We start from the raw sequence: 16,055 nt of genomic DNA, 5'->3' as shown, positions 1-16,055 counted from the left end.
CCAGTAGCCTAAGAAGCAGAGCCTATCATTTAAGTAGGTCTGCTTCTCTCTCCTCAGTCCCATGATGCAGGGAGCCTGTTGCCAGCAGTGCTCCCTGAAAATAAAAAACCTAACAAAAAGTATTTTTTCAGAGAAACTCAGGAGAGCTCCCCTGCAGTGCACCCAGTCTCCTCTGGGCACAGGATCTAACTGAGGTCTGGAGGAGGGGCATAGAGGGAGGAGCCAGTGCACACCCATTCTAAAGTCTTTAGAGTGCCCATGTCTCCTGCGGAGCCCGTCTATACACCCCCCCCCCCCCCCCCCCCCCCCCATGGTCCTTACTGAGTCCCCAGCGTCCTCTAGGACGTAAGAGAAAATATGTTGTACTGAAAACAAGTTTCCCCATTTCTGTTTTTTTATGTAATCTATTGTTTGAGCTTCATAGTGCAGGTAGGTGGTGCTGTGTCTTCAGGAGATTGCTGCATTATAGGAAAGTAGTCTACAATGCTCTGAAAGTAGTGGTGATGTTTGTTATGCTCTATGGACTCTACTGCAAATATACCTTAAGCCAAATGTGGACAAACCAGTCAGTGTTAAAGGGAAACGCATTCCAATTCTTGGTTCCCCAATGTTTTCCCAAACCCGGGAAACAGCCAGGTAGATATTCGATCCAAGCGTTTTGTTATCTTTAAATAACCTATAAAATCTTAAAATCAAGCAGAGTCTAAAACTTTTCCGACAGTATATAATGATACATTTATATAGTCCACGATAGAAGGAAACAATACAGACTGATGGGAAGGGGGCATGGAGCTTCACCACCACTTACCTCCATGGCAGCAGAAAATCTTCTCATCTACAATGGCAGCTATTGGCAGGCAGTTGAAGCAGTCAGTGAAAGTTTTCCATAACTTAATGTTATACCTTCTTTTACCTATTAAAAAAAAAAAGACACACAGAAGTACAGTTACATTTACCAACTTAACCAACCGGAGAAAGTATCTTAAAAGAATTCTGCACTACTATATACAAGGCACAAACTTCCACTGAAAGCAAGTTACACCACTGGGGGAAGGGGGGGGGGGGGGGGGGGGGGGAGCAACACAGAGGTTATGGGGCATCACATGTACCACCAATCTCTAAAGCTGTACAGGCAATGACCATCATATAGTGTGTACCCTCAAATCCACCTAATTCACCGTTTAATGATTTGCGTGGTTGCATTATATGTTCTGCACACCCAATGGGATGATTCCACAGACCTGGTATTGTTACATGATGCATGCAACAGCATTTTGTGTCATCATGTGATGCGTTGTGTGAAGCAATATATGGTTACAGCACATCACCAAGTCGCATCATCGTTTAGGTGTGTGCCCAGCTCGTCTGACATATCGTCTGGTGTATAGCAAGGGTTAGAGTTAGGCACATCTTATACTAGAATTAGTTATATGCTCCCAGAGAGGAAACCCGACGGGATGAGAAGTCTACAAATTACCACTAGATAATCCTGTAGAACAGCATTATATACAAATAAAATCCATTATGCTGGCATTAAGTTTGATGATAAAAAATTACGTAAATAATGTCCATCACTATATCCCCATTGTTACTGCGCTCCAGTGTCCCCTAAGTGGATGAAGAAGAAACATACAGCACTTACATTCATCATAAAAGCCATAGATTCTGTTAATGCTGGCACACTCATGATTGCCTCGAAGGAGGAAGAAATTCTCTGGGTATTTTATTTTGTATGCCAAAAGGAGGCAAATTGTTTCTAAAGATTGCTTCCCTCGATCCACATAGTCACCAAGAAATAGATAGTTGCTTTCTGGAGGGAAACCACCATATTCAAAGAGTCGGAGAAGGTCATAGTATTGTCCATGAATATCACCTGCAAGGAAAGGGATTGTTATTAAAACTGAGGAGCAGTCACTTGGGGTCGGTGTAACCAAAAATGCACTGGTATAACTGTTGGTACTTACTAAAGGGGTATTGTTCAAAGCTCCTAGGGGGTGATTCAATTGTTTATCGCTCCAGTCTTAACTGTAGGCAGCGATAAACAATTATCTGCACAACCAGCCATGAGCTGGTCGTGACTGCTGCATTCTCATGCCCATATGCACAAAATGGGTATCTAGACATACACAAAATCCTGTACTTACCGCAAATTTTAAGAGGGGCTTCAAGTTCAAGTAAAATTGGTTGACTGAGAAAGATTTCTCGAGACTTCAGGCACAACCCTCTAATCTCATTCTCTTGAAGCTGGACATTTTTTCCAGGCTTTGAGCCTCTTACTAGAAACAAAACAAAAAAAAAAAAGACCATTTCACTAAAATATGTGCCAACACAAAAAATTTAGAATGTGTAGATTTAGAGTTGGGCAAATCTTACTCAACTCTAAACTGCAATGAAAATAAAAACAAACCACTAATTTTCCCTGTATGAAAACAAAGGGGTAATGCTGTTTTCTGCAACAAGCCTAGCACATTAGTTGTGAGAACCAGCATTCTCTGACTTAACACCATGTTTCAAGGTGCGAGAACAGGGATTCTCCGACTTAACATTGCGCTGAATTAAATAGCTCCAGGAGCTCTCCCCCGTAGTTATTAAATTTGTTAAAATAGAGCCCAAATATTAAAATATTCTAAATGAGACTTTAAGGGTGAAATTTAAATGTTATTGCAGGTCCCCGCACCTGCCCACGCTACTCAATTGATTCTTCCAGCGGATGCGAGACCTTCATTTCGTCTCGCTACACCGGGGCCGGTGAGCTGAAATTAGTTGCGCTCATTCGTTTAGTTGGGTTTTGCCTCTTTACGCGGCTAAACCAGGCTGATATGGGCACGATCAAGGGGAATTGAATATCGCCCTGCGATCTCCTGTCATTTTAGACAGGAGATCAGGCGCAATTAAACAATTTAATTCCCCCTAAAAGTCTATGTAGAGCAGATCAATAATTTAGAATACTCATGTTTCAGTGCAATGAAATGTGTAATGCAAATTAAGAGTTACTTAAGTGTGAAATTAGAATATAGCCATTACACGTTTGTGTACAACCAGCTGACAAATTAAATCAATGACAATTATGATTGAAACAGATAACCCCCCACATGCTAAATGGTTGTAGTCACTTCAAAGCCTCAGGCACAGCTTTTAGACCACTAGAAGTCCGTCATATTTTAAAATATAAATGCAGCAGAGGACACAGGCAAGAGATGATAGTTTCCAGTATTAGGTTCCGTGTAGAATAAGGAATACGGGGTGTAATTTCTAGAACAATGTTAGAAATTATTAAATGGTTTAGTAGCAGACACATAGCCAAACAATTCTGCAGAGGTTCATTTGGGGTGGAGAGATTAAGGGGTATATGCAATTGCGGTCGAATTCCCGAAAATGTCGAAAAACGGGACATTTTCGCCCAAAAAAAATTCGACAATGCAATTCAGTACTTTTCGTCAAAAAAACGGACTTTCAAAATTCGACATGTCAAATTCGACATTTCTGCAATGGTACAAATGCGGCAATTCGACAAAAGTATATTCAATTGAAGATTGTAAATTCGACAACAGTGCTTTTAGACCATGCATTCCCAACCACGGTCCTCAAGGCACACCAACAGTGCAGGTTTTTGTGATATCCAGGCTTCAGCACAGGTGACTTACTTAGTAGCTCAGTTATTTTGATTTACCCACCTGTGCTGCAGCCTGGATATCACTAAAACCTGCACTGTTGGTGTGCCTTGAGGACCGTGGTTGGGAATGCCTGTTTTAGACAGTAAATTCGTCATTTTCAATCCGCCACACTTTGCTGGCGGAATCTAATAAAAAAATTTAAAAACATTTTTTTTTGTGTTTTTTTTATTGGTAGTAGCATATCTATTTATATTAGAAGGGATTAGGTACTTGGTTTGTCTATTTGGGAGGCACAAGTATTTATATATTTTTAATAATATTTTTTTTTTTTTTAAATGGAATGGTAAAAATCAGAAGAAAAAAAAATGCGTGGGGTCCCCCCTCCTAAGCATAACCAGCCTCGGGCTCTTCGAGCTGGTCCTGGTTCTAAAAATCCAGGGAAAAAACGGACATGGGATCCCCCGTATTTTTAAAACCAGCACCGGGCTCTGCGCCTGGTGCAAAAAATACGAGGGACAAAAAGCGTAGGGGTCCCCCGTATTTTTTACACCAGCATCGGGCTCCACTAGCAGGGTAGATAATGCCACAGCCGGGGGTCACTTTTATACAGCGCCCTGCGGCCGTGGCATTAAATACGCAACTAGTCACCCCTGGCCGGGGTACCCTGGAGGAGTGGGGACCCCTTCAATCAAGGGGTCTCCCCCCCTCCAGCCACCCAAGGGCCAGGGGTGAAGCCCGAGGCTGTCCCCCCCATCCAAGGGCTGCGGATGGGGGGCTGATAGCCTTTTGAAAATTGAAAGAATATTGTTTTTTTCCAGTAGTACTACATGTCCCAGCAAGCCTCCCCGCAAACTAGTACTTGGAGAACCACAAGTACCAGCATGCGGGAGAAAAACGGGCCCGCTGGTACCTGTAGTTCTACTGGAAAAAAAATACCCAGAAAAAACAGGACACGCACACCGTGAGAGTAAAACTTTATTTCACACATGTCGACACACACATACCTACCCTATGTTCACACGCCGACCTCTGTCCACTTGTTCAAGTAGAATCCACGGCGTACCTGAAAATAAAATTATACTCACCTGTTCCAGTGTCCTGTGGTCTTTTATTATAATCCACGTACTTGGCAAAAAAAAAAAAAAAAAAAAAAAAAAAAAAACGAACACTTGGACCAGGCGGACTGAAAGGGGTCCCATGTTTACACATGGGACCCCTTTCCCCGAATGCAGAGACCCCCCCGTGACTGCTGTCACAGAAAGGTCTCTTCAGCCAATCAGGAAGCGCCACTTCGTGGCACTCTCCTGATTGGCTGTATGCGCGTCTGCTGGCAGACAGCGCATCGCACAGCTCCCTCCATTAGTTTCAATGGTGGGAACTTTGCGGTCAGCGATGGGGTTACCCGCGGTCAGCCGCTGACCTCACCGCTGACCGCAAAGTTCCCACCATTGAATATAATGGTAAGGCTTTGCGATGCGCTGTCTGACAGCTCAGGCGCGCATAGCCAATCAGCAGAGTGCCACGACGTTGTGCTCGCTGATTGGCTGAAGGGACCCTCTGTGACAGCAGTCACGGGGGGGGGGGGGGGGGGGGTCTCTGCATTCGTGGAAAGGGGTCCCATGTGTAAACATGGGACCCCTTTCAGTCCGGGTTGCCGTTTTGTTGTTTTGCCAAGTACGAGGATTATTTAAAAAGATCCGGACACTGGATCAGGCGAGTATAATTTTATTCACAGGTACCCCGGATTCTTCAGTGACGAGGGGGGCGTGGCAGTCGGCGGGTCAACATAGGTAAGTATATGTGTGTCGGCATGTATGAAATAAACTTTTACTTTCACGGTGTGTCTCCTGTTTTTATTTGGGTATTTTTTTTCCAGTAGAACTACAGGTACCAGCGGGCCTGTTTTTCCACCCGCATGCTGGTACTTGTGGTTCTCCAAGTACCAGCTTGCGGGGGAGGCTTGCTGGGACTTGTAGTACTACTGGAAAAAACAATATTCTATCATTTTACTAAAGGCTATCAGCCCCCCATCCGCAGCCCTTAGATGGGGGGGGGGGCAGCCTCGGGCTTCACCCCTGGCCCTTGGGTGGCTGGGGGGGGGACCCCTTGATTGAAGGGGTCCCCACTCCCCCAGCCAGGGGCGACTAGTTGGATATTTAATGCCACGGCCGCAAGGCGCTGTATAAAAGTGTCCCCCGGCTGTGGCATTATCTGTCCAGCTAGTGGAGCCCGATGCTGGTGTAAAAAATACGGGGGACCCCTACGCTTTTTGTCCCCCGTATTTTTTGCACCAGGCGCACAGCCCGGTGCTGGTTTTAAAAATACGGGGGATCCCCTGTCAGTTTTCCCCCCCGGATTTTTAGAACCAGGACCGGCTCGAGGCTGGTTATGCTTAGGAGGGGGTACCCTACGCAATTTTTTTTCGGGGTTTTTCCCGTTTTTTTTTACATTTTTACAAGTCTAATCAAAATCCGTCAAATCGCCCGTTTTTCGACAGCGGGACTGTCGAATCCGTTTTTTATTGAATATGTTGAATTCCGGCACCCACTTGCCGGAATTCGACGGTCGAATTGTGTCGAATTAAAAAACTGGCGAAAAATTGCCGCGATTCGCCGGCAATTGCATATACCCCTAAAGCTGGTTGCACTCTGCAATAGAGCAGCCAACATTTCCTTAAAATCTTAATTTTGTATTGTATGTGGCACTAAACTGTAATGGCACAATTATGATCGGGCACGGCATAAAAGGAAGCTACCGGCCTCTCAAGACACCAACAGGACAAATGGGCAGAAGTACGTACGTAGTTATATTGTGCCTGATCTCCCATCTAAATTGGTGGAGATCGCGGGGCAATAGTCAAGGCAGAACAATTGAACTGCTGTCGTCGGGTGCCATCCAGCGGCAGCAAAGATTAAAACAATTGAGTCGGCCCTTATGTTTTCAAAATATAAATTTTTCAATTATTTACTAATCGTGGTTTATTTATTACAGTTTAATTGAAGTATCACAGGTGTTTATTAAGGAATCACCTCGAAATTAGGACCCATAAGGTAACTTCCTCCAGAATCCAAAACCCCAAACCAAATCATCATATCCACCTTAGGAATTATGTTTTACAGCAAAAATACAAGTTTTTGAAATGGAGTTAAAACTGCTAGGTTAAGTCAACATGGTACTCATGTTAAGTGCCTTCTATCCAATAAAGTACTGGAAGGCAGTATACACTGTCTGCTGTACCTTAAGGGAAATTAGACTATTACAAGAGGCTCCAAACAAGGGGAAAATAAAGTGACTGTTGACTTCACTTCTGTTAGGTTTTTAAATTTCATGGTTTGTTTAAATTATGTAAGCGGGGGGGGGGGGGGGGGGGGGGGGGGCGTGGCCTGGACGAGCATGGAGTAGCACTTGCACAGTGCAGCTCTCCAGCCAATATATCCTGAAATAGCATCCTGGACTCCCTCCCTGGGTCTGAAATCTAGGTCACCCCTGCATGAATGCCCCCTGCCCCTCCGGAGTAAATTTGGGCTGGATGCCTGTATTCCCCTAACTCCTGCAGCCCTATCTACCCGGCGGGCCCTGCTCGGCGTTGGAGCGACTGCCTCGCGCTGACCCCGGACCGGAAGTTCGGCTCCCGCTCTCCGCCGCTGCTCGTCTCTTCGTGAGAGGGATATCTACCCGCCACCCGGAGTGCCCGCTGCAGGGATCTTGGAGGAGTCTGCGGCACCTGGGGCGCTCTGCACCGCCGCAGATTAGTGCCGCCCGGGGGACCGGAAGTTCGGCTCCGGCTTCGTACCGCCGCCCGCGCTTCTGTGGAGAGGAAGGGGGAGAGCTCGACTGCCGCCCTGTACACCTGCTGGGGGACAAGAACCAGAGCTGAGGCTGCCCGGATTGCCACCCTCCGCTGCCGCGGGCCCGGGGGACCGGAAGTGTACCTCCTGCGATCTCTCCCTGCCAGCTGCAGCCATCAGGGACACTTGGCTCTGTAGGGGCATATCTGGGCTGGCTGGAAATCCGTTGGGTCGCGTGTGCCCTTCCCCCCTCTCCCCCCGCTGCACACCCTGGCTGCTCCTGGACTCACCCTGCCTGGAGATTAGTACGGGGGCCTGTGTATCCTCACTGCACGGCTCTGATTAAGGGGGAATGCCTGGCTCTCTGCTCCATCAGGCGGATGCACATTATATCCGGAGCCCCTGGCCCTGCTGTTTAACTATACATATTCATACTCTGCCCTGAACCCGCTGACCTTTCTATAGGGTGTCGGCGTGGACGCCCCCCTCTTGCTTACTTATATTTGCTTTGATATATTTGCTCGGCTGAGCAGAGCGACACCGTGTTGTCTAAAATGGTGCGCGGCCGCCAAAGTAATGCGGCGGCGGGCGCAATGGATAAGTTTGTCCGAAATCCTGGCAATCAGCGTCGGGGGGGTGAAAATGCTGGATCTGAATCTGCACCACCATCTCCTGCATATAGTTCTGCCTCCTCGGACCATCCCGATGCTACTCTGCAGAGAGTATTAGATGCGGTGAATGCCAGCGAGACGCGTCTGGCGGACAAGATTGGGCAAGTGCAGTCTGATCTCTCCATTATACATCAGGACCTTCAGCGGGTGAGGGAGCGAGTGGGCGAAGCTGAGACCCGTATATCTAATGTCGAAGACTCCGTCGGCCCGCTGGGTCGGCGCACTGATGTTTTGGAATCTCAAATGACTGAGGTGCGCAAAAAACTGACGGATATGGAGGGGCGCTTGCGGCGCAATAACGTCCGTTTTGTTGGCTTGCCGGAAAAGGAGGAGGGCTCAACTCCTGAAGAATTTCTTGTGAAATGGCTCCGTGATGCTTTTGGGACTGAGGAATTCTCACCTTACTTTACCGTGGTACGGCCCATAGAGTTCCGATGCACCCGCTGCCTCCAGGGGCTCCACCTCGCACCTTTATTGCTAAGTTCCTCCATTTCAGAGACCGCGACACAGTCCTAAGGCTGGCCCGTACTAAGGGCCCCTTGAAATGGAATGGATCGCCCATATCAGTCTTCCCAGACTTTGCCGTGGATGTACAAAAGGACAGGGCTCAGTTCATATCTGTTAAGAGGAGGCTCCGTGAACTTGACCTGCCGTATGCCATGCTCTTCCCTTCTAAGTTACGAGTAGTGGCTGATGGAGAAACGAAGTTTTTCACGACTCCCCGTGAGGCCACGACGTGGCTGGATAGACGATTCCCGGCGAGACGTGCTCTCGCAGATCCCTGAGTCTCCGACCTATCTTTAATGCTAGTTCTACCATGATTGCTTTAGTTGTGTCCTCCCCTTTTTTTTTTTTTCTCTCCTTATGTGCTCCTCTTGTTATTATTTATGTGGGTGGTACATGCGTGTTAATTAATATGTGGCATTAGGCTGCGGGAGTGTTGAACTGAGGTCATTGTCCTCTATATTTCAGTATCCTAGTTACATTACTCTGTTATCACAGGCACGACAGGTCGAGTGACTACTCGTTTGTTTATCTCGATGCTTCGGGTAGGCTTTGTAATTTCTATTATCCCCTGTTGCCTCTGGGGGGTGGGGGGTTGCACCCATAGTTCGCTATGTTGGCTCTGGTCTACGCAGGCATGCTGTTTTGTTTTAGTTATGCACAGACCATGGGGGGGGGGATGTCTGTGATTTCCCCTCCTATCTGGATCGGGGAGGGGGGGGGGGGGGGATGTGGTTGGTGGCTGGAGGCTATCTCTGTTCTCCCGAGAGTCATTATATTCTTGGCCCCGATCAGGGTGTACTTGCATTACTTAATGGTGCTACGAAAGCTGTGTATTTGAATTTGGGTACTTGTGTTTAGTTTTGGGATCCAAGTATGCTGCAAGTTGGGGGTGGTATACAGGGAGGGGGGTGGGGGAGGGTTCTGGGTTATGGTTCTAATGTGTGTGGAGAGGTATGGTGTACGTGGACATGGTTCATTGTTGTATTATCTGAGTATTGGTATCTGGTGACTGAGCATAAGCATGGTGGATTGGGCTGGCCGCGGGGTACTACATTTATTTTACTTTTGATGCACTATGGCTGGGACTAAAGTGTTATCGTGGAATGTGCGGGGTCTCAGTGACAAAGTTAAGAGGTCCTTGGTACTCCGACAGATTAAAACTTGTGCCGCTGATGTAGTCTGCCTTATGGAAACACACTTGGTGGGGAATAAGATTCTTTCACTAAAAAGGCCTTGGGTGGGATGGGCGTACCATTCCACGTATACTTCTGCCTCTCGTGGAGTTTCAGTCCTCATTAAGTGGACCGTCCCCTTCGTGCTGGAATCTGTGCAGACGGATCCGTGGGGGAGATATGTGTTTCTAAAATGTAGATTATTTTACGTCCCTGTCCTTCTTCTGGCGGTTTGTGTGCCCCCTCCCTATTCCCCTGAAGTACTTAAGAGGGCTGCCGGGTTCATGGCCTCTTCCCCCGGGATTTCGGTTATTTGCCTCGGGGATTTTAACAATGTTATAGATGCAGCGATGGATAGGCTGTCTAGGTCTCCGTCGACTGCATGCCCTGGGAATCTCTCTTTTGCCAATGTGGTGTCGGGGTTGGGCCTGGTTGATCCTTGGAGATTGAGACACCCGTCTCTTAGACAATACTCCTGTTTCTCTCACTCCCATTCTTCGTTCTCCAGGATTGACCTGGCCCTCCTCTCGAGCGACATGGTTCCCCGGGTGGGCGATATTAGGTATGAAACTAGGGGTATATCGGATCACTCCCCTTTGACTCTTACCTTAGATTTTAATTGTTCTAGGGGCCAGAATGTATGGAAATTTAACCCGTTCTGGCTTGTCCACATGGGGGATGGTTCTGACCTGGTGGCCGCATGGCGGGAATTCTTTGAGTTAAATAGTGCCGGAACTGCTATCTCTATCCTCTGGGACACGTTTAAGGCCTTTATGCGAGGGAGTTTGATTAAACGGGTAGCTAACTTGAAGTCCTTTTATAAACAACGGGAGATGGTGTTGGAGGCCCAGAGTGTCGCCGCAGAATTGCAGTACTTGCAGGATTCCTTGAATAGTTCTAAGTTAGCCTGGTTATCGGCTCAGAGAGAATGGAAGGATTATCTAATGGAGAAGACTCAGCATAGACTCCTTTTCTCCTCCCATAAATTTTACGCTACGGGTGATAGGCCGGGGGCGTACTTGGCCTCCCTGGCCCGGGGTGACAGACCTACTAATGTAGTGGTTGAGATTTTAAATTCTGATGGCATTTCCCTAACTCAGACCCCACAAATGGCGGCTGAATTTGTGTCCTATTATAGCCGCTTATATGAATCCAAGCTGGAGTGCACTCAATTGCATCTCAATGATTATTTGGACGCTGTTTCCTTCCCCACCCTGTCCAGCGAGGCTTGTGATCTACTGGAAGCGCCTATTTCACCCGAAGAGATTATGGCTGCTATTAAGGCCTCCCCTAGTGGTAAAGCCTCCGGCATAGACGGCATACCTTCAGAGGTCTACGGGCACCATCTGGATTTTTTTGTCCCTCGCCTCCTGGAGCTTTACGGCCAAATTTTTGCAGAGGAGTCTCTCCCTCCGTCTATGGCGGAGGCTTTGATTGTAGTTCTCCCTAAACCAGATAAGGATATTAGGAGAGTTGAGTCCTATCGCCCTATATCCCTTTTACCCACTGATATTAAAATATTGGCTAAGGTTGTGGCCGGCAGATTAAATACAGTCATATCTCATATTATACATCCGGATCAGACGGGATTTATGCCCAATAAGTCGACATCCATTAACCTTAGACGTCTGTTTACCCATCTACAACTCCCCTGTAAGGATCCCACCTCCTCCATAGTCGTCTCGTTGGACGCCGCTAAGGCTTTTGATTCCGTAGAATGGGCATATTTGTGGGAAGTTATGCGTAGATTCGGTATGGGTCCAAACTTCATTAAATATGTTCAATTGATGTATTCCTCTCCCTTGGCGAGAGTGGCAATTAACGGTTTTGTGTCTCATTCCTTTCCTTTATCTAGGGGTACGCGACAGGGTTGCCCACTGTCCCCTGCTCTATTTGCTCTGGCCATTGAGCCCCTTGCCTGCCTCCTGAGGGCGGATGCGGGGATCACTGGCTTCAGGGTGGGTGCCCGCGAGGACAGGGTGGCACTATATGCCGATGGTGTTCTGTTATTCGTGGATCGCTATGCTGAGTCTATGCCTAGGATCTTGGGAATTATTGTTGAGTTCGGGCGATACTCTGGGCTCCTGATTAATTGGGAGAAATCCTTTATTATCCCACTCCAGGGGGAGGTTCCTGCTTTCCCATTGGTGGCTCTTCCGTTGCGGTGGGTGGACTCATTCAAATACTTGGGCATATGGGTGTCTAATGATCCTCAAAAGTTCTCCTCCCTAAATATCACTCCACAAATAACATATCTCCGTGGTCGGGTGAAGGTATGGGGGAAACTACCCTTAACAGTCACAGGGAGGGTAAATATGGTAAAAATGGTCTTTCAGCCCAAACTTCTGTATGTTCTCCAACAATCTCCCGTTTATATCCCGCTGAAGACTTTTAAACAAATAAATGGGCTGCTTTCCTCCCTAGTGTGGGCTAGTAAGCGGGCACGTCTGCGATTAGATGCTTTGACCAGGTCAAGGGACATGGGGGGTTTGGCCCTCCCCAACTTCTGCTTTTATTATTATGCTGCGCAGCTGGCGCATGTCTGGGAGTGGATTACCGACCTTGATGCCCTGGCTTTGCACTCACTGATGTTGCACCATGACTACCCCTGGGGGCTCCCCATTGCAGCTGCTCTTGTGTGGTAGCGTCAAAATGTCCACATTGCCACTGATTAAACAATCCATCCTGATATGGAAATTAGTGCACTCTGTGATGCGGGGCCAGGGTATTGATCCTGATACCCCACTGGATAACGCGTACGGGCTGCCGGAGTTATGTCAACTTCAGGTTAGGGAAGTGTGGGGTAGCTGGGGAGTACACTCCATGGGACAGATATATAGTGATGGGACCCTTACCTCATTTCAACAACTTCAACAGGCACATAATATCCCCTCGGGGTTCTTTTATCGATTCCTTCAGCTGAGACACGCTTTGGCTACCCAGTTCCCAGATGGCCCTCCGACCCTTGTTGACTCCCCTGTCAAACTAATGCTGCAGACGCTAGACTCGGGACACTTGGTCTCTAAGATATATGGCCGTATTCTGCAGCTACATCATACGGATCCTCTAACTGCTCTCCGGGGAAAGTGGGAATCGGATGTGGGTATGTTGTCGGACGATGCATGGAGTACCGCTATGGGAGCCCATCGGATCTCCACTTCCTCTGCCAGGTACCAGCAAATACAACTATATATCCTGCATAGAGTATATATGACCCCGGTGAGGTTAGCACATATTGGGGGATCTCACAGCTCCCAGTGCCCTAAGTGTGGAACCACGGGTGCGGATTTCTGGCATCTGCTCTGGGTGTGCCCTGGCGTGTCTCGTTTTTGGATGGCTGTCATACGCACTATAGGTGATACGGGGGTCCCCTCCGCCATATGCACACCTGCTTTATGTACCCTGTTGATAGTGGACGAGGAAGCTCTAGACCCACCTAGCAGAAGATATGTTATCAACCTATGCGCTCTAGCCAGAGTCTGTATAGCCCGGCTGTGGCTGGCGGGTGAGGCCCCGACAGTTAAGGCCTGGATAGCCCTGGTCAACGAAACTGTCGCACACGAAAAATTTGTGTTCCTGGCGAGGAAATGGTGTACAATTTGGGGCAGATGGATAGAGTCTAAATACTTCAAGGATTCATAAAATCCTGCAATGTGCCTTTCTCCTTACTTTGTCCCGGTACATTTTGGGGGTGGTTGCCCCGCGGCCGGCCTTGCAGAAACTCAGTGTATTCTACTGTGTTTGCTCTGATATACTGGTGTCTGTTTCGGAAATTTATGTTTGTGATGCGATACTCTCAAGAATAGTCCATCTGAGATTATACGATATAGGAGGTATTATATATAATTGATGTACCATGTGCTCTGTATATGTGCAGTTGTTTTGCGCATATTGGGTATGTATGTAATGTTATGCATGTTTTCGTTTTTTTTTGTTGTGTGAAATGTTCTTGAAACATTTAAAATTCTAATAAAAAATTATTGAATTTAAAAAATTATGTAAGCGGGACAAAATAAGAATTTACTTACCGATAATTCTATTTCTCGTAGTCCGTAGTGGATGCTGGGGACTCCGTCAGGACCATGGGGAATAGCGGCTCCGCAGGAGACAGGGCACAAAAGTAAAAGCTTTAGGATCAGGTGGTGTGCACTGGCTCCTCCCCCTATGACCCTCCTCCAAGCCTCAGTTAGGATACTGTGCCCGGACGAGCGTACACAATAAGGAAGGATTTTGAATCCCGGGTAAGACTCATACCAACCACACCAATCACACTGTACAACCTGTGATCTGAACCCAGTTAACAGCATGATAACAGCGGAGCCTCTGAAAAGATGGCTCACAACAATAATAACCCGATTTTTGTAACAATAACTATGTACAAGTAATGCAGACAATCCGCACTTGGGATGGGCGCCCAGCATCCACTACGGACTACGAGAAATAGATTTATCGGTAAGTAAAATCTTATTTTCTCTAACGTCCTAGTGGATGCTGGGGACTCCGTCAGGACCATGGGGATTATACCAAAGCTCCCAAACGGGCGGGAGAGTGCGGGTGACTCTGCAGCACCGAATGAGAGAACTCCAGGTCCTCCTCAGCCAGGGTATCAAATTTGTAGAATTTTACAAACGTGTTCCCCCCTGACCACGTAGCTGCTCGGCAAAATTTTAAAGCCGAGACCCCCTCGGGCATCCGCCCAAGATGAGCCCACCTTCCTTGTGGAATGGGCATTGACAGATTTTGGCTGTGGCAGGCCTGCCACAGACTGTGCAAGCTGAATTGTACTACAAATCCAACGAGCAATAGTCTGCTTAGAAGCAGGAGCACCCATCTTTTGGGGTGCATACAATATAAACAGCAAGTCAGACTTTCTGACTCCAGCCGTCCTGGAAATAAATAAATAAATATATATATATATATATATATATATATATATATATATATATATATATATATATATATATTTTTTTTTTTAGGGCCCCGACAACGTCTAGCAACTTGGAGTCCTCCAAGTCCCTAGTAGCCGCAGGCACCACAATATGTTGTTTCAGGCGAAACGCCGACACCACCTTAGGAAGAAACTGGGGACGAGTCCGCAGTTCTGCCCTGTCCGAATGGAAAAACAAATATGAGCTTTTTTTTTAAGACAAAGCCCCCAATTCTGACAATCGCCTGGCCGAGGCCAGGGCCACAACATGGTCCCTTTCCATGTGAGATATTTCAAATCCACAGATTTGAGCGGTTCAAACCAATATGATTTGAGGAATCCCAACACTACGTTGAGATCCCACGGTGCCACTGGAGGCATACAAGGGGCTGTATATGCAATACTCCCTTGACAAACGTCTGGACTTCAGGAATTGAAGCCAATTTTTTCTGGAAGAAAATCTACAGGGCCGAAACTTGAACCTTAATGGACCCCAATTTGAGGCTCATAGACACTCCTGTTTTCAGGAAGTGCAGAAATCGACCTAGTTGAAATTTTTTTTTTTCTTTTCGTGGGGCCTTCCTGGCCTCACCCACGCAACATATTTTCACCACATGTGGTGATAACGTTGTGCGGTCACCTCCTTCCTGGCTTTGACCAGGGTAGGTATGACCTCTTCCGGAATGCCTTTTCCCTTAGGATCCGGCGTTCAACCGCCATGCCGTCAAACGCAGTCGCGGTAAGTCTTGGAACAGACAAGGTCCCTGCTGGAGCAGGTCCTTTCTTAGAGGCAGATGCCACGGTTCCTCTTGGAACAGACATGGTTCTTGCTGAAAGCAAATCCCATCTTAGCTCCCGAGGCCATTAGTCCTCTGTGAGCATCTCTTGAAGTTCCGGGTACCAAGTCCCTCTTGGCCAATCCGGAGCCACGAGTATAGTTCTTACTCCTCTACGTCTTATAATTCTCAATACCTTGGTTATGAGAAGCAGAAGAGGGAACACATACACCGACTGTTACACCCACGGTGTTACCAGGACGTCCACAGCTATCGCCTGAAGGTCTCGTGACCTGGCGCAATACCTGTCCCGTTTTTTGTTCGGGCGGGACGCCATCATTTCCACCTTTGGTCTTTCCCAACGGTTCACAATCATGCGGAAAATTTCCCGATGAAGTTCCCACTCTCCCGGGTGGAGGTCGTGCCTGCTGAGGAAGTCTGCTTCCCAGTCGTCCACTCCCGGAATGAACACTGCTGACAGTGCTATCACATGATTTTCCGTCTAGCGAAAAATCCTTGCAGTTTTGACCACTGCCCTCCTGCTTCTTGTGCCGCCCTATCTGTTTACGTGGGCGACTGCCGTGATGTTATCCCACTGGA

General features: G+C 47.6%; 1 protein-coding gene across 1 annotated transcript in view; it reads right to left on the bottom strand.

Annotated features, from left to right (window-relative positions):
- The window catches only part of PPP1CC (protein phosphatase 1 catalytic subunit gamma), a 102,432-nt gene that overhangs the window by 38,563 nt on the left and 47,814 nt on the right, over positions 1-16,055 (bottom strand). The window contains exons 2-4 of the mRNA XM_063964396.1: positions 2,145-2,276; positions 1,643-1,873; positions 809-913 (exon numbers count right to left, since the gene is read on the bottom strand). Of these exons, the coding sequence (XP_063820466.1) occupies positions 809-913; positions 1,643-1,873; positions 2,145-2,276 (468 nt within the window). The remainder of the gene's footprint in view (positions 1-808; positions 914-1,642; positions 1,874-2,144; positions 2,277-16,055) is intronic.

The sequence above is a fragment of the Pseudophryne corroboree genome, chromosome 1 (genome assembly GCF_028390025.1).
Source record: "Pseudophryne corroboree isolate aPseCor3 chromosome 1, aPseCor3.hap2, whole genome shotgun sequence".
In the NCBI taxonomy this organism is placed as follows: domain Eukaryota; kingdom Metazoa; phylum Chordata; class Amphibia; order Anura; family Myobatrachidae; genus Pseudophryne; species Pseudophryne corroboree.
The sequence above is the reverse complement of the archived record's forward strand: the minus strand, read 5'-3'. Positions and strand labels throughout refer to the sequence as shown.